This window comes from Gymnoscopelus microlampas, assembly GCF_963454915.1.
Source record: "Gymnoscopelus microlampas genome assembly, chromosome: 10".
In the NCBI taxonomy this organism is placed as follows: domain Eukaryota; kingdom Metazoa; phylum Chordata; class Actinopteri; order Myctophiformes; family Myctophidae; genus Gymnoscopelus; species Gymnoscopelus microlampas.
In genome coordinates, this window is record NC_139947.1 from 19117348 (window position 1) to 19136837 (window position 19490).

At 41.2% G+C, this 19490-nt stretch overlaps 1 protein-coding gene across 3 annotated transcripts; it reads right to left on the bottom strand.

Annotated features, from left to right (window-relative positions):
- Positions 1-887: 887 nt before the first annotated feature.
- Positions 888-19281, bottom strand: znf341 (zinc finger protein 341). 3 transcript variants are annotated; one of them, XM_084070418.1, is made up of 16 exons: positions 19246-19281; positions 17833-17943; positions 16719-16909; positions 14180-14335; positions 13104-13421; positions 12185-12368; positions 11126-11216; positions 10504-10594; positions 9891-10074; positions 9308-9534; positions 5738-5949; positions 3741-3837; positions 3294-3426; positions 2991-3102; positions 2232-2302; positions 888-1882 (listed from the first exon to the last, which is right to left on the bottom strand). In XM_084070418.1, the coding sequence occupies exons 1-16, from the start codon at positions 19274-19276 to the stop codon at positions 1275-1277; spliced, it is 2817 nt and encodes a 938-aa protein (XP_083926544.1). In that variant the 5' UTR covers positions 19277-19281; the 3' UTR covers positions 888-1274. The 3 variants fall into 3 exon arrangements, with proteins under 3 accessions (XP_083926544.1, XP_083926543.1, XP_083926542.1); XM_084070417.1 differs by having other exon boundaries at positions 9308-9531; positions 11126-11219; XM_084070416.1 differs by having other exon boundaries at positions 11126-11219.
- Between the last annotated feature and the right edge of the window lie 209 nt (positions 19282-19490).

Genomic DNA, 19490 nt, shown 5'->3' on the forward strand with positions numbered 1-19490 from the left:
CTAGTTATCCCTGATTCTGGTCAGACTGAATTAAAGTTGCTGTGATATCTTTTGGTTAAAACAAAAAGTTTGTTAAAAAGTTAAAGCTTTATATTCTGATAGTAATCATTGCGATAGTGTTCAGTAATGCCCCCTTCTCTCTAGCTCTATAGTAAACAGACTCTACATTTTCAAATGTGTTCAAATTTCATTCAATCAGGAGAGAAACATCACTTCTCAGTTTGTGTTCAAGTTCCAATTTTGTCTGCTCATTTATTTGTTTCATCACTTCCAGTTTCACCCGTCTATCCTATCCTGCATGAGTTCTCTCTCCTGACTGGATGAAATTGGTATCCCGACCTGCTCACATTCCTCACAATGTTGTGAGCTTGTAGATCGGGTATGTTCACTATTTGTTGTACAATGGCGTATATGACAGTGGTTTAGGAAAAGCGTTTACAAATCAAACCCTGGTAATTACACTAGATGCCTGAATGTCTTCAGAAACACTAAATCCAAATACAAATACAGGGTGTGACTAAACAGATGACAGCTTGACCTGCATGATCACAAATGTGGAAATCATCTCACATCCAGCAGTCACATTGGGGGAAGAAAGATTAGATCTGGCACCTGATTCATATATTTAAAAAGAAAACATTTTTCATTTCACATGATTCAAATAATATGAATAAATAAACATGGCATGTACTATAATCTATATACAGTCAAAGGGGTTCAGATTTTATACTTGCAGCGATGAATTAACACTGGATTTTGCCATGTACCATTCACACTGAGAAGCAGTTTCATCTCGACTAAATCCATGTCAGCATTTCTTCTGACCCAAAATCATGTCAGACCCGACGGACATTCCAGCCCATGAAGACACTGAGGTAACAGGTTTTCACAATGTTGTTTTAATTTAAAACAAATACAGTCTGCTTTGCCAGACATACTGTAGATTTGGACCATCAATGTCATAAATTAATCTGAATTTATACTCCATCGCAGTAGTTTTCAAACTTTTTGTGACTAAGGCACACCAATGGGCAAGTCAAAATCTCAAGGCACACCTGTATTCAGAGTGAAAATAGCCGGCTATATTCACTATTTTTCATCGTTCGTGTAATGTGTGGTTGACACAAAATCCCAAGGCACACCTGAACATGTGTCATGGCACACCAGTGTGTCTCTGCACACCGTTTGGGAACCACTGATCTATCGCATGACAAGCGACAACTTCGCACGACGGAGGGTAAATTAGTCTTCAGTGTCCAGGGAAACAGCTCAAGCTACAAACATGTCTGCTGTATACAGTCTCTGTCAACGCTCTGTGCTGTCCGGCCATCCAAGCCTTCATCCTCCTCTACCTCCCCTCCCTTCGTCCGCCCGCCGGTGGGAACGGTAGTCGACGCCACCCCGGTCTCCTCGCGTGTACTCCCCTCTTCCTCCTCCTCCTCGTCATCCTCTTCCTCCTCTCCTCTTGCCCCGCCCCCTTCCTGCTCCGTCTCTGACCCTTCGTCCTCCATCTTTGAAGTGTAGTCCTCATCCGAGGCGCTTCCTGCCGTTCTGCGCTTCCGTCGCTTTCTCGTCGCCCTCCTCCTCTCCGATTGGCCGTCTTCCTCCCCGCCCTGTGGCGTGCCGCTCTCCTCCTCGTCCTCCTCGTCCTCCTCCTCGTCCTCGTCCTCCTCCTCGTCCTCCTCGTCCTCCTCTCCGGCCCCGCCCCCTGCCGCGCTGGCAGGACATTTGTGATCTCGGTAGTAGCTGTTTCGGGTGAAGCCCTTGTTGCAGGCGGAGCAGCGGAAGCGGTAGTTGTCGGTGTGGGACTGCTGGTGCTCCAGCATGTGGGCGCGGCGGCTAAAGGCTTTCTGGCAGAACAAGCACTTGTAGGGTTTGATACCTGGACAAGGACCAACAATGGGGGCAAGGTCATTATAGTTGTGCATTTTTCAGTAGCATACATTTCTTCATAGCAGCAGCCAGCGTTGCCCGGGTTATTGTGCGGGTGAAATTGGCACAAAGTACTCGGACGCCAGTCTATGACATCAGAATTATTATTATAGTATATTATTATTATATAATTATGCAAATTAGATGGGGTTGACCACTCATCCCACATTTTTGTTACTTGAAGAACAAATTTCTCTGTTACAAGGACAAACAATATGGCAACATAATGCTGTTAGAATCTACTGTATTTCCAATGGGAAGTATCTGTTGTTTATGTAAGAATACATGTGTTCACTCACCAGAGTGTGACAGAATGTGTGCCTTCAGTTTGTCTGGTCTGTTGAATTCTTTAGTGCAACCTACATGAGTCCTGAACACAAAAAAAACAAACAGATAAAGGAAGGAAATAAAATAAAGAAAGACGAAGAAAAAGAAAGAAAATACAAAATGAGCACAGAGGGTAAATAAATACCAGTAAATAAATCCAAAGGAAAGAATTACATTTTAATAAGTTTAGTAAAGACAGTGTATATAATGGCTTATAGTCCTAACACATGGACACAAACCCTTTCTCTGATGCACTAGATGGATGCCTTGCATGTGTTTAATGTTCATACTGTAGCTGTGACTGTGTTATTGAACGTGTTTGACCAAAGTTTCAATTCAGACAGCACAACATAATGTTTTAAATTGTATCAAAGTATATTAACCATGATTTTGCTATTTGAAAAATATACTTTATTTTAATCTATTCAAAATTATCTCTAAATACTATTTCTAGCACCCTACATCTGCTGAACCGTCTTCTCTCCATGTCTTTCAACACAGAAAACAAAGGCTTCATTCAGTTCCTTGTAATTTGTTTCTGATGCATGAAATATGAAATTGGAACATGTGTTGAACGAGGATCTACTTTAAGGTGAATTTTCTTTTCAAAGGTGCTGTAAGCGATCATGACAAACAGCAAAGAAAGAAAGAAAGAAATATTCTTTATTTCAGTACATTCATCAGAGTCATTTTCGGCTCAGATTAATGTAACTTCTTAACTAAAATCTCACCTGAAAGGACACTTGTATTTCTTGAAGGGCTCATGGATGAGCATGTGTCTTTTCACTTTATCCTTCCTGTTGAATGTTGCATCACAGAGGGAACATTTATATGGCTTCTCACCTGCAGAACAAAGACAGTTTCACAATTCAAATCTCACAAATATTTACTATGTTTCATGATTTGTAGTTGTTGCTTTACACACACACACACACACACACACACACACACACACACACACACACACACACACACACACACACACACACACACAAACACACACATATATGTCGGTGGTAAAGTGTGTGATTCACCTGAGTGAATCCTAGTGTGTAACTTCAGATAGTGCTCTGTCTTGAAGGCCTTCTTGCAGATCTGACACTTGAACCTGCCGCCGACGCCGTGTGTGGGGAGGTGGCGTCTGAAGTACCTCTCACATGGGAACACCTGAAAGTCACAATTAAAACAACCTGAGAGATTAGTCTGAGTTTAGATGGCCAGATAAAGCGACCCTATAGCAGGTGGGCATGTCATAATAGGTGGACATTAGGCAAAACTAGAAGAATATTTGGTGAAAATGTTATGTACATGTCATGCAGTTATACTCTGTTGATAGTTGATTTAATGAATGAATAGAACTCTTGAACAATATCAAAAGTTTGATGTGCTATCTTGGTTTACAATAGATCAGCTGTTCATGAACTACGGCCTCTATGTACAATACGTAGTGCGTGCGTGCGTGAGTGGCCCGTGCGTTGTACCTTTTGACAGTGGGGACAGGGGAAGTTGTGTGAAGCTGTTAGCAGATGCTGTTCCAAAGCCTCCTCGGTAGAGTACCTGCTTTGACATTTCATACACCTGCAAAGCAAAGTCATACAAAGGAAATTAATGAAAAAGCATGTGTAGTACTAGGCACCATGTGAACTACAGAGATATGAGTCAGGTCAATAGTAAAAGAGATACTTAAATTAAATCCCTATAGACATTTTTTGTTAGTTGTCAAGCTTTTATCATTGTTTTAATCGTGCTTGCACTTTACACGTGTGCAACATGCGACTATGGTGTCTCCTGTTTAGACAACTTATAGTTTAACTACTTTCTATAATAATACAGGTAGAATGTGGACTAGACTAGGTAATGTCTTTTGACTTTGGGTAAGACATTATCTTAACCACTTAAACCCTCTACACTTGGTAAACTAATACTTAGGTGACTGAGATTGGCTCAGTACCGCTTTTTTCCCACTACACCAAATTTCTTTGCCGAAAATAGGCGATCTACAAGTTCACAACGTATCGCACTGTGATGCGTTGTGAGCTTGTATATGGCTATTTTTTGTGAATGTTTCCCCTATAGCAATGCTAGGGTTCAAGTGGTTAATGATTGAGGGACAGAGTAGACTGGGATCAAGTTGCTTTGATGATCCGGTGTGGGTCCGGAGCGGTATACGGAAACTGCATACAATTCTTAATGAAAACCAGTGTGGAAAGGAACACGAGGTTAGGGACCGAGTGTGTTGAGGCATTAACAGAATCAGCTTAACCCATTTAGACCTGAGGCCGATTCTAAAAACGCCTTCTAAATCCTGTTTTCTGAAAAACTTCAAATATTTATTCAAAAATTACAAAATATGTATGTTGCTATATACTGTACATAGCAACAAGAACCCAAAAAGGGGTTCCCGTCCTGAAAGGTATAGTTACAAATAGGGGTTCCCCAAAATGGGTTAACGCTCTCAGTGCCAGACCCCGAGTTATCCCGAGTTTTTACTGAATACCCTCCCTGCCAGAATGAAAAATCCCGAGTTTATAAAAAATATATAATTTTTTTTGTTGAAAAAAAGTGTTCAGAACCCAAGATATCATTATCTGCAGCTCCATCCACTCCTTGTTTAACTTATAACTGAAAAAGGCTGTATCTCGCTTCCTAAGCACTTTTTTTTTACTTTGAAAAAAAAAATGTTGGCACAGTTCGCAATATTTTTTTTATTTTATTGGCACTGAGAGAGTTAAAGTCCATACATTTAACGTCTCTATTCGATTTATGATTTAATTGTAAAAAAGGAAAAAGGGTCACTGTCATTGAATAGAGGCTATGCACGTGACATCATCATACCCAGAAGTTATGCGGGAACGCCTACTGAGTGGCAAAATCACACCCAGTGTGAAGTGGGCGGTGTGGTCACTGGTCACAGTGGTCATCACAGTGATGGAAGTGATTCACTTAAAAAAAATCACACCCTGTGTGAAGAGAGTGGTGCCTTTGATGAGCCCCGTATTGATGTTGTCAGCAATGTTTGTTTTTTGGACATACGGACGGACACACAGACAAAGTCAGATATAGGAGTGGTTGGCACCACTCAAAAAACATAAAAGTGTTTTTTTAAGTGCATAGTCCTATTTATAGGGCTATGCACATGTGTCATGTGTTTCTAGCCAATCACAGTCCTGAATAGAGTCATGGTGGCCAGTCACGGTGCAGGGTTAGGGGGGTACACTGGTGGCCAATCACAGCGCAGGGTTGGGGGGGTGCAATTTGGATCGATGTCCAAACCTCACATATAGGGGCGGTTGTACCGCCCAAAAAACATTTTATGAGCTACTTTCTGTCAATAAATTCTGTGCAGGTGATTATTTTTCTAAGTGTCAGAGTTTGGAAGCGCTCGTTTTCAATAACGCAACGTCCTGCTGCCTCCTGCATTATGTGACATTTAGAAACAGGTGGTACGCAGGATCGGGGATGTTTTCATGTGTCTGACCTGTACACAGCGGGCTCCTTGCGTGTAGCACTCTGCTGAGGGCAGAAGCAGTGGGAGTACTGGTGGACGCCCAGCTCAAACAGGGAGGGGAACACCTTGCTGCACAGGTGGCAGCGGTACGTCAGCTGCTCTTGGTGGGTCCTGATGTGTTCCAGGAACTGGTCTAGCTTCTGGAAGGTCTGGGAGCAGGACTTCAGCACACACTTATAAACCTGAGGGGGAACACAACACACACACAGCAGGATTAGGGGTGCAGTTTATATCCATTACCTTCTTAGAGATTTTTTTTTTTCAAAACAATCAGTGGTAAAAATTATAAGAAGCAATTTCACAAAACCAGGGTCACGGTTTCGGTTTGATTTTGGTACAGTTTTAGTCTTTTTGTGAGTGTGTGTGTGTGTGTGTGTGTGTGTGTGTTTTTCTCCCTCTCTCCAAATGTATTTTACTCATTAGCAAAAGAAAAAGGTTTTCCCATTCAGAAAGTATGACAATATTATTGTCTACCTTTCATTATTGTCAAGGCGAAAAACAAACCTTATATCACTCTGCTGGCTTTCAATATTTTTTAAATGTTTTTTGTGGTTGTTGTTTTTAGCTTTTTACAACAACAAAGTAACACTTTAGCAATGATTACTATCAGAAGTCGTTGCTGTCTGGCAGGAACCAGCTAACTCCATTCTGACGCTTTTGCATTTTTTTCCATAGATCAGTGCTTTTGAACACCCTTTACGTCTGTGTGTTGGTAAAAAAAAATATTGAACCAATGAAAAGTATTAAAAAGCGCTTCTGACAAAAGCAGCTAACTCCATTGGATCCTCAAACTTTCTGCTAAACCAGCTAACTCCACCAAAGGGGGGTGGAGTTAGCTGGTTTTGCTGACTCCAGGCTCCACCCCCTTTTGACCTCCAACCTCATTGTGAGCTTGGAGGTCCATTCAGCTGTTCTTATCAATGATATCCATTTCTGTTTTGTTTTTTTCATTTCCTGAAAAATGAACATTTTGGAGTTAGCTGGTTCCTGCCGGACAGCAGAGATATAGTGCTTCAACCTTTAAACAAAAAACATGTTGTTGTTTTAACCCGAAGATATCACTTACCCTACCTTTAATCATTATGCTCATTTATGAATCCAGCAGTGTTGCTCACCGAATGTGGATAATCAGGCTCACAGCGTATTGCGATGTGGATCTGTTGTTTTTGGCGAGCAACACTGTTGAAGTCACTAACAGGGACTCCGGGGTGGGTTTCCCCAGTGACAGACAGTAAGATGAAAGCAACACTTCTGAACGGGATGCGTTTAGAAATGCTCCGTTTTTCACAGATCGCGGAGTGCCGCGATTGAAATCCATTTTAATTCATCACTTAGCTCTTACCAAAAAAGCTTAAATTTTTAGCGGCGCTAGCCGCTCTATACCTGACAAAGTCAGGTATTCCTTGGCGAACGTCTCTTTGATGTACACTTTAAAGACTTTGTGTGACGTACTGGTCAGTCCCATTGAGTTCAGTCCCACTGTCAGCTCATCGTCTGTAGAGAAGGAGACCATCTCTCCATCTTCTAGATCCTTGTATGCCATTGTCAATTGACAACTTGATTTCAGGTTGGGGAAATGTTCAATAACTCTTCCTTTAAGTTCCTCATAACTTCTGGCACCATAAAAGCACCGGACCTCCCTTACGGAATTGTCATGAGATGACAATTCCTTCTCCATAAGATGAGCTTTGACATGTATGTCTTTGATGCACACCCAGAAGGTTTTGTCATACATACAGTTCAGTCCCATTGTCAGCTCATCATCTGTAGAGAAGGCGACCAATTCCCAATCTTTATCTGTGTAGAACATCTTGAAGATCTGATCTTTCAGGGTGGGAAAATATTGAATAACTTTTCCCTTTAGTTCCTCGTAACTTCTGTCTGCATAGAAGCACCGAATCTCCCTTGTGGAATCGTTCATCCCCAGAAGATAAGCTTTCACATGCAGCATGTTCATATTGGTGTCCTCTGAAATCATTACTCTGACAACTTCTTTCAATTTCCCGGCAGAAGTACGACATGTACAGCACAACACCTGTTATAAGCTGACGGAGCTCTGGTCTGAGCGTCACAACACAAACACACAAACCGATTTGCGCAGGTGTGTCCCAAATTTGGCATTGTATGACCACATCTTGCTGGCCAGAGGGAAAAATAAGAAAAAAATAAGAGTTTCACATAATCGTCGCTGTCGGGCAGAAACCTTGTACATCCAAATGTCAACGTATGTTTTTTGTTCTTCATAAATTAATGCCCTAACTTCATCACACTGTATATGAGCATTGTGCATAAATAGCCAATCGACAAGCTCACAATGCATCGCATCACATCATGATGCATTGTGAGCGTGTAAATTTAGCTACCTTTCAAAACTTTTAGAAGTGAAAGTGGTTAAGTGTGTGTGAGTTTTATAATATTCAACCGATGAAAAGTAATTTACAAGAGCTTGTGACTAAATAGTTTTGGACATACAAGGTTTCCACCTGACAGTGACAATATATTACATTCCCTCTTCGTTTTAAAACTTGGACGTACTTATCCACCTGTGACCTGCCTCACTTCCCTTGTAATTTGAGTGGAATATATATTTAGAAATTACTATTGAATCACAAAGATAAGTGCTTTAAAAACATGATTTGCTCATGTTCAAAGTGCAATTAAATGCAATTCACTGTGATCACTGTGTTTTCTTCTTTAGAGGATGAACACTAATTGCCTTAAAGTAAGTGATAAGTATAAGTGATGTTTTTTGGTTAAAACAAGACAGGTTGTTGTTGTTAAAATGTTAAAGCTCTATATGCTGATAGAATAATTGCTATAGAGTGTTTGTTCAGTAACAGGGGTCTCCCCGTCTTTCCAACTCTTTATACATTTTCAGGTGGGTCGCCAATTTCTAATTCCAATTTTGTCTGCTCATTTCTTTGTTCGGTCACTTTAAATTTCACCTGTTTATCCTGTATCTCTCTCTTGATTGGATGAAATTTCTATCCCGACCTGAAAATGTATTTTCCGTTTAATCAAGAGACACCACTGTTATACAACAGCGTGAGATCGGACTGAGCAGATGTTCTATAGATACTTATCATTGGTCATGAATATTATACTGTATATCAAATAGACCAATTATTTGTTTACCAACATTGAGACTGGATGCACAGGTGATTGTTTCATGCAATCAATTCTCAACCTGTTGATTCGGGGTGCGCTGGTTTCAGCACACCCCAACCCCCTCTTGTGTGTTGGCTAGTGCTGCGCGCCCTAGCGAGACCTGACAGAATGGGTTTGACGTTTGCGCAGTATGGCGCTTGCAACCAGTGTGACGTCGTCTGTTAAGGGGTCTATACATTAAAACAAACTTCTGAACGTGCTGGCATCGCAGACAACCAGCAAACTGTCTTTAAAGACATTCGCAAAATAGGGACGCCAGGTTTAAAGTGTTGAGAAATCGGGACACATCGACAGCATAATTGCCAATATCCATGTCGTCAAAAAAAGAGAAATAATTACCGATATATCGGTCTAAAAAACGAGCACACTGACCTGCTCTCCTTTGTGCTGGGTCATGTGGGATTTGAGTTGGAAGTAGGTGCTGAATTTGCTGGCACAGAACTGGCACTGGTAGGAGCTGTCTATGAGCAGGATATGTTTGGGTTGAGCTGAGGGGTCATGGTGGTGATGGTGTCCATTGGGCATGTCTTCACCCTGGGTGCTCTCTGGGTGGCCCTGAGGTTCCATCACTGTCTCCTCTGGTTCCCCCAGAGCCTCTACTGGATAATCAGGAGACGAGAAGGTGGGTAGGGTTGAAAAAGAACACAGTAAAATCATCAGGGTTAATTTGACCACATGAACCCTAGCGTCCCTATTCTGTAGTGAACATTCAATGAAAAAATAATGCTTATCTACAAGTTCACAACGCAAATTGAATTGTTTTCAATGGGAGCACTACACTATGTTGAGTCTATTTTGCACTGCGCGTGGTGTTTTTATCTCCTTGAGTTGAAATATTTTCAACTCGGGCGTTTGGAAGCATTTTTAGACAAGCACCTTGTGTTTTCAGCTTTGAGGGGGAAAAAATGCTTTTGTGGACACAGCCCTTCTAGTTTTTCTGATTGTGAGATGGTACCTGTTTGCTCCGCCTCTTCTTCTGTCTGTGATTGGCTGCTCTGCTGCTGCTGTGGCCCCTCCTTTTCCTGTTCCCCCGGCTGGAGCTCCTTCCTGCTGGCCTCTTCCTCATTGGATACCAAAGGAACCACCTTGACGGTGATTGGCAGCCGGGATGCTACGCTGGCGACGCCCAGAGGCCACACCTTCATTAGAAGAACAGTTGTCAACATCCACTCAGATGCAGTTAGGTTTCCATTTGTTTAAAACAAATAATATAATAATAAAAGGGGAGGGGGTATTTTCTTATGGAGAACATGCACACACATGTAAAAATACATATTAATGCTTTAAAGAAAAGCAGAGTGCCAAAAACCTCCAGGATTTTCAACAATATACTTCAAAAACATGTTAAAAACTCAACTTATCTTAACTCAAACTTAACGTTTTTAAATTAAATTGTTCAATTGTGATATTAGCAAACATGAATGTCAAATATACCAGACAGTCTACATTTCCCAAAAGGAAATGTATGTATTTAATTCAGTCTGACCAGAAGGAGGGATAAAACAAATTCCTACTAGCCATAAAAATTCAAATGAGGCAGAGAGGCATGGATTGAAACGGGTCAGAACCTTGTGCGTCTGCATGTGCTTCTTGACGTTGGACTTCTGTGCAAAGGCCCGGCCGCACACGATGCACTGGAACGGCTTTTCTCCAGTGTGACTAGAGAAAGAAACCAACATAGTCATTATTAACTGGTAATAATGAAATGGCTCTAAGTAAAAATATATATACCGTATATGCTGTATAAAATATAATAATTATATCATTTTAATAATAATAAATATGGTTGAAAAGTGTTAGTTAAAGCTGCAATCCAGGACTCATTTAAAAAAAATCTAATAATTATTATTTCATCCAATCTGTATGGTAGAGTATGTTAGTACAATATAACTAGCACATCTGCAGTGGTTGGAGGTGGTCTTCCTACTCTTTCATTGCAACATTTAGACACTTGTGTCGAGTAGTACTGCCTGAAGCTCATAAGCCCAATATCTTCCCTGGCCAAGTGGGGATTCCCTCTTGTGAGAGCGGAAGATGTTATTCATGTTGTTCAAATCTCAGGTGTCACAGTCGCAATTACCTCTACTCTGTCGGAAGAGGAAATATAAACTTGCGGATTACAGCTTTACAGACTCTAACTCTCTGAAACCACAAAAGACAAATGATGTGGGATGTTGAAGGTTGCCTCACCTTCTGATGTGCTGCTGCAGGTCAAAGTTTTTACAGAAAATCTTCTCACAGAAATTACACTTCAGCTTCGCTCCCTTTCCCTTCAGCTGCTCTACTGAGGAGTGAAAATAAACACAACACCACATTACTCTAACCACAGGTTCTCAAAGTGGGGTCCGTGGGACCCCCAGCAGTCCTTGAGTCAGTTCCGGAGGTTCCCCAGCTAAATGAGGAACAGTTTAAACCACTTAATTATTTAAGGTCACAACGTGTTTCGATGTGATGCTTTGTGAGCTTGTAGATCTGCTATTTTTGAATAATGTTGACAAATATTGACAAATCTTCTCTTATGGGGGTCCCTGGCACAAAATATTTTCAAATGGGGTTCTGTGGCCAAATACATACAGTATATATTTGGGGGTCCTTGACATGACAATGTTTGAAAACCACTGCTAAACGCAGTGCTTCCATCCCTGGACATTCCTAGTACGGTCTACCTATTCTACCAGCACCCCTAGTTCTGCTGGTGTTCTATTCCAGGGGTTTTCAAGGCGTTTGTGCCCAAGGCACAACTGGACTTGTCTCATGGCACAATAGTGGGCTTTGGCACACTGTTTGGGAACCACTGGTCTAAATTGCATTCACCTGTCATTTGTAGATCTGGGACACCAGGTGAGTGCCAGTTTTCTCATGCCAATAAAGCCCTTTGAATTGAATTGAGTGCATTTAGCCGTTTCGTAGGATAGGAAACCAACGGTACTAGAGGTCCTGGTAGGATAGAAAAGCAGCAGTACTAGAGGTCCTGGTAGGATAGAAAACCAGCAATAGGTCCTGGTAGGATGCAAAACCAGCAGTACTAGAGGTTTGGGACCCACAGCTCTGAATGTCCCACTTTTGACCAGAATGTAATGAGTGAGCCAGGACATGTGACCTTTTTAATAACCACTTAATACTAGACCGTATTCCCAGGGGCTCTATACTAGGCCACCTCCTGTCGTAACGTGACACGCAAGCTTTTAGCCGAATGTTAAGACCCAAAATAGGGGTGCTAGACAGTGTTCAAGTGGACCTCGAACAGACCTGGGGATCCATCGGGGCCTTTCTTGCCGTTCCGCGGTCGTTTGGGGATGATGACCTTCTCAAAGTCACCCAGCTCTGTCAGACTGGCTGTGATGCTACAGGTCTTGGTCTTGAATTCTTGTTTTCCAGGACTGTAGACAGGAGGGGTTGTGAAGGACTGGCTCTCCACACACTGACTAGGAACCTACGAAAGTCACACTGGCTCAGTAGAGGTTCAGGTACACCACTTTTATCATAGAATCCACTGGAAGAATATCAGCTAGTTCTCCTACAATGCTATTAACATACATTCTACAACACATCCTCAATATTAAGCAGTGAGCTTAATACACAAACCAATATGGTTAGAATGGTATCTTGATTATTTATAGAAACTACATAGAGTCAAAATGTTTAATACATTTTGACATACAAAAGCTCACTGGGCGTTGTAGGTCACCTATTGTTTTCTTTCTTTTCTTTTTTTAGGCCATTTCGCAATTGGGGGGCCGTATCAAGAGGCTATGGCTATTCAGGGCTATCCTTGTCATGGAAAAGTTTGAGAACCCTTGTTTAAACTAAACCTTATAGTAGTAGAAATGGTAACAGACACCAATACTGTAGCTATGGTGAGGTGCTGACTACTGGAAAACAAACTATAAAAAACGTGTCACCCACTCTGACTCCAAATTATGTTCTTTTTAATTTACTGACGTTTCGGCCTGCTGGCCTTCATGAGAAAAAAACATTATTTAGTTTATTCTGATGAAAACAAAAGGGAACATTATTTTGTTTATTCTGATGAAAACAAAAGGGAACATTATTTTGTTTATTCTGATGAAGGCCAGCTAACATCAAAAAATTAAACAGAACTACATATGGAGCCAGAGTCTGCGACACTCTTTTCTTCTTTTTAAACTAAACCTTAACACTACTCCACCTGTACTGGCTGGAAGGACTGGAGGCCCAGCGTGTGGATCTCTGCGTTGTTGCCACCGCCGGCCATCGGGGGCATCGTGCTGTAGACCTGGACCATGGAGTTGCTGTGGCTGGCGGGGACCTGGGAGGACAGGGACTGCTGGGGCGGCTGGCCAGGCGGCAGAGGGTGGGCCGGGGTCTGACCGGAGGGGAGAGAGTGTGACGGCTGCTGCTGCTGTTGCTGCTGCTGCTGCTGCTGATGATGAGGGTGGTGGTGGTGGTGATGGTGATGATGGTGCTGCAGGTACGACACACCGGCCATGTGCATGCTCAGGTTACTCTGACAAACACAAGAGAGAGAAGCCATTGATTAATGGGACGTGAACTTATGAATTAGGACAGTGGTTCTCAAACTTTTACATTTCAATGACCCCCCCCCCCCTTAACTCTGACAGTGTACAAATGGAACCAAATGGTCCCGTTAGGGTCCATTTGGTTCCATTTGTACACTGTCTGAGTTACAGACTTGTAAGGGTCAATTTAGAACCCCCTCAAGGAACCCTGAGAGTCCCTGGACCCTACTTTGAGAACCACTGAATTAGGACATTGTAATGCAACACAAGATAGGTGTCTCTCATCATGCCCGTCTGAAAAAGGCCATCCAGGTACAGTTAAAATATCCGTCCCTGGCAGCTATACTTTCTGTATCACTTCCTATGCATCCCATGTCTATAATGCATGCTAAACATACTTACGCTGCATTATAATCTGCTTATAATTATGTATAATTATAGCTATGATCTAGACTCTGCTTTATACAATAATCATTTTATAATGACTTATAAGGTCAAGTATAAATGTATTGTAATCTGCTTATAACTATATTATTACAGTTATAACTATTGATCGTGCAATAATAACACATTATAAAGCCTTGTATAAATTCATGACTTTTAACCTCAAGTATCATAACTCTTAATAATTACAGGTCACTCACAGGACTTTTTGGCCAGGTCATAGTGTATTATAATTCTCATCGTTGTAGTACATTATAGTAATTCTATAATGCGCGGTCACACTGAATCCAAGCTGTCTTACCTGTACGGGTGTCTGCATGGAGGCCATAGGCTGCTCTATGGAGGTGAAGGCAGAGATGGCGGACATGAGAACGTCATCGCTGACCAGCACGTTGCCCTGGACCAACGTGTGTGTGAGGGGGGAGGGGGGCACGGTGATGTACGTGGATACCTGGGGCTGGAGTGCACAACAAAAAGAATACAACTTAAATCTTTGGCACATCACAGGTTTACAGGTGTAAAAAAAGGAAAAGGGGGAAAAAGGAGGATCAATCATTTTTCATGTAAGCTCCATCATTTACGGTTTTATAAAGGGGAAAGATATACTATATTATACTCTTCAACTAGACCTAGATAGTCAAGTTTGAGTGTCTTCTAGACATGAGGGCATTTCCAATTAGCATTTTCACAGATAATTATTATATCACTACTTATCTGAAAGATAGCGCAATTATGTTATTGTAGGTCGATCCACATTCTTTTCAACAATCACCTGTCCACCCACAATATTTCCTTTATTATTTACAGACCTGTAATTAAAACCACCATGAATGTTTAAATATGCAGATTGTGACGATTAGCACAGCATAGCACTTTCACATCCACCAATTATGTGTATGTGGGATTTGATTTTTTTTTTTTGATTGACAGCTTCATTGCATATTTGTTGGGTGACAACCCTGGCTGGCACTCCAGAATTTATTCTTAGTCAAATGGTGACAAGAACAAGTGGCAGGCTTAGCGCCACTTGGGTGACAATCGCCCAAGAGGCGTTCGGTGTAAACAGTAAGTGTCAGTTGACAACTGTGGACTTCAAAGCGACAGCTAGGTGACACAACAGCCGTCATCAGGTTGGTGGAGATCCATCCTTGCTGTCCATCCTTGATTTGTTTCCAATAAAAGGCTACCGTAAACGGAACAGTACATGTTTTCTTTTTGTTTATCTTCCTGCGTACTGGGCCTACATTATCTTTATTATATTATTTTTATAAACCAAGAAACCCTATAAGACAGAGGTTTTCACACTATTTTGTGCACAAGGCACACATATGGGAAACTCTAAACCTAAAACCACACCTAATTCATAGCAAAGATTGCCAATCTACACACTGAGATTGGCTATTTTTTACCATTTTCTTTTAAATGTGTGAGCTTTTTGGAATTTCATAATAATAAATAAAACAAATTATCTAAAGATATTCTCCTAGAATGACATGCCTGAAATGAGTGTGCACAAAGTACTGTAAACTTAAGAATAATTCATAACTTTTTGCATACATGACGTACAGTACTATATATTGCAATAATAGAACCATTTGCTCTGTTTGCATGCTTCAATCATTTTTCACTTCATTCAGTTGAACAGCCAGAACCAGTGGTTCCAAATGGACCCTTTGTAACGACCCTCCGTTTGTTTATATGTAAGACTTTTATTGTGAAAATCCATGTGAAGTCAAGAGTCAATAGCTGATTATTGCTGCTCACAGAACACAGCTCCACAGAGGGCTGCGATTGATGGCATTGATTCCACCTGTGTTGCTGAAGCCAGCATTTGGGCTATATAGCAGAGACACTAGAGCGCCTCATTCAAACCCTGCAGCCCGGTCAAACAATGCTCAACTTTGAGTTAAATATTCACCTTGTTTGGGACGGATGGAACAGATAAAAGTTGTTTGGCCACTGGAAGGACATAAGGACGGACGGGAAAGCTCTTCAGTGACTGATTGTGAGTGACGTTTGATCTTTCCAAACAATATACCGTCATGAAATCTGTATGGAATCTGGGCTTAACACTTGCAATGTGTTGTTTCAGTTATGTTGCCAAAGAAAATGCTGCGCCATGGTCTTTAAGGTTTTAGCACCCAGCTGGAAGGGGAACAAGGTAGGTAGGTATGAATGAATATCTTTAAATGTTATGAAACTATATTGTTGTATTGATGATTACTGGAGTTTGATATGGTCTTATTGTTGGGGTTTTATTTGTCATGGTTGATACCGTTGTCACTGTATTGCATTTTGATAAGGTTTGAGCTATGCACAGTAATGATTTATTGGATGTATCATGTACTTAAGGTTATTTGTGTAGACCTACTGTGTATGCTTAGACTTGTGTTGTCGTTTGTATAATGTGTTTTATGATTATTTACCCTGATGTTTTCTTTTGTCCCTCCCCCCTTTGTTTCAGTTTTCACGTTGATTTATTAAAGATCCTATAAATTCATCAGTTGGACTTCACCATTATTTCAGCCTGGGTTCGCTACACTCTTACAGGTCTGTAACTCTGAGAGTATACAAATGGAAATGCAAATGGAACCAAACGGGCCTTTACAGGTCTGTTTGGTTCCATTTGTACACTCTCAGAGGTATGGTGGTCTTTGAAATTCAAAAGTTTAAGAACCACCGGCATTGTAATTGTATAGAAGACGTGAAGTCTACATACTCAGCTCTGACAGTGATAAAAAAACGGTTCCGGAAAACGGTTCCAAAGATGGAAACCGATTCCGGTTCCTTAATGTTGGATCCGGTTCCTGCGGTTTCCGGATCCCAACCCTAGTCCTCACCTGTCTGCTGGCCGGCGTCTGGGGTCCCGAGGTGATGGAGGGGACGGGGGTGTAGGCGTTACTGGAGGCCAGGGACACGGTGGACAGGGAGGGGGCGTTGGACTGGCACTGCTCCCTCTTGTGTGTCATGAAAGCGGGCAACGAGTTGAACTGTTTCTTACATTTCCCACACAAGAACACATCCTCATCGTCTGGAGGGGGGCGACAAGGGGAAGTGATGGTGAATGACGTGTGGGAATAAAGCAACAAACAAAGCTTACAACGCGTCACAAGTGACGTGTTGTAAGCTTGTAGATCAGAGGTCTTCAACGTTTTTCAGCCCAAGGACCCCTTAGTTGAGCGACAGATGAAGCAGCCAGTGACCCCCATTACATATTGTATTAAACTGTGTTGCAGATTAAACTTTTTAATTCGATTCATGCTAATGTGTATTTTCAGATAGTTAAAGGTAGGGTAAGTGATTTACTTTGGTTAAAATAAGTGTTAAATAGCTTTATATTCTGATAGTACTCATTGCTATAGAGTGCTTGTTCAGTAAACGGAGTCTCCCATGTCTCTCCAGCTCTTTATTAAACAGAAAATGCATTTTCAGTGCTCTCTCCTTATTGACTTACATTTTGTCACCTACCTGAAAATGTACTATATTCTGTTTATTTAAGAGCTGGAGAGACCCCTGTGACTGAACAAACGCTCTGTAGCAATGATTACTATCAGAATATAGTACTTTACCTTTTTAACAAAAAACAAAACAAAAAATATCACTTACCCTGCCTTTAGTCAACTTGACCATTGGCTCTGTACTTGGTCTGCTCTTTTTCCATCTACACCAACTCTCCGAAAATAGCAGATCGAGGCGTTGTGAGCTTGTCGATCTGCTATTTTCGGCTATAATGTTTCCCATCACACAAAGATTTGGCGGACCCCCTGTAGTAACTCTGAGGACCCCCTAGGGATCACGGACCCCCTGTTGAGGACCCTGTTGTAGATCATCTATTTCTGCTACTTTTGGAAAATGCTTGAAAGATTTTTCAACATGGCAACGATTATGCAAAAATAATTGCGACTATCTCAAATAATTAGGCGATTATGCAATAATTGTGACAGGCCTACATACCCATTGACTGGATGGTGGCTGTTCCAGATACATTCTGGCTGTTTGGGTCAGGAACTCCTCCTTGGCTGTCCAGTAGAGACTGGACTGCCAGGACGGTCTGGTTGTCCATGCCTGATAAGAGAATACCATGGGCGTGAATGAGAAAGCTGCTGATACAATATCCTCCTGTTGTATAAGTCAGTGGTTCTCAACCTGTGGGTCAGGACCACCAGGGGGGTCCCCACATGATTTTTTTTTGGGGGGGGGGGGGGGGGGGGGGCTATGTATACTTAGGCTATTTTTATAAATTAGGAAACTTGTGAAATGGGACATTCTGTATAATGAATGAGCACTTTTACTTTCTTTTTTCAATTTTGTATTCCAGACTTTTACTTAACAGAGTATTTCTACATTGTGGTATTTGTACTTTTACTTAAGTGTAAAATGTGAGTACTTTTTCCACCACTGCCAGCAGGCAGCCCAGTTTTGACAGTTGTCTTTTCTTTTTCTTTTTCTACACAATATTTCTGTCATATAAATACCACGGTGAACCATCAGGAAGTTAAGAAGATGTGAAAAAATGATACCACCCAAGCCATCATGTCTAAAATACTATAGGCTTATAGCCTTACTCTCCTTCAAAACCGCTCTTACAGTTACAGGTGGCTGCAATTTGTAACTGGCCCCTGTAAAAAGTCTAAGCTTATCACCACCAGATAAGCTTAGAACATTTGTACATATATATATATATTTTATTACTAGCCATAGTGCTTTCTTGGTTTAATCCTTTAAGCATACTTTTGTATAGAACTGTACTTTCTGTGCTTTTTCTTGCAAACTGTTAATACAGTATTCAATCAATCAATCAATCAATCAATCAATCAATCCATTCCAAGCTCCATGACTATAATACTTACATTATTTCTATAACATCCAGGCCTGAATGCATATAGGTGTGATGTTACAAGTTAGTACTTTTCATATTGAACGTATCTCACAGATTATAAATATAATCAAAAATAATAATGATGAAATAGATTGTTTGGTATGGATCATGGTTTGTTTGTTTACAGTAGGAGGTGGTGCCTCATGTGAGAATGATCAGCAGCTGTTTGTTTACAGATCATAAATGTAATAAAAAATAATAGAAATAATGATAATACATAGAATGTTTGGTATGGATCAAATACATTGATTTGATCCATACCAAACAATCTATTTATCATCAAACAGATCAATCTGATTGTTTGTTTACAGTAGGAGGAGATGATGCTTCATGTGAGAGAATGATCAGCAGCTGTTTGTTTAATTATAATGTTTTATTATAATTATTTACACGTCTGCATCTCCTAATCAGGACCTTCGAGACGTTTCTAAAAAATAAAAATAAAAAGTGTTCCATGATGATTGAGAGGTAAATAGATGATCATCTACCTTCAAGCACTTCGAAGATTGCCTGCGCCATCTTGTAGCTCCTCTCCTGATAGATAGGCACTCGATTAACTCGTCTGTGTTGTGTGTGTGTGTGTGTGTGTGTGTGTGTGTGTGTGTGTGTGTGTGTGTGTGTGTGTGTGTGTGTGTGTGTGTGTGTGTGTGTGTGTGTGTGTGTGTGTGTGTGTGTGTGTGCGTGTGTGCGCGCGCGCGCGTGTGTGTGCGTTTGTTTGTGTCAGAGGTTCTCA

Coding starts and splice junctions, on each gene's coding strand:
- znf341 (XM_084070416.1), bottom strand. CDS start 19,276: ATGGCGCAGGCAATCTTCGAAGTGCTTGAAG. Junction 3,103..3,293: donor ACACACTAGGATTCACTCAG/GTGAATCACACA, acceptor TTTGTTCTGCAG/GTGAGAAGCCATATAAATGT. Junction 2,303..2,990: donor AAATACAAGTGTCCTTTCAG/GTGAGATTTTAG, acceptor TTTTGTGTTCAG/GACTCATGTAGGTTGCACTA.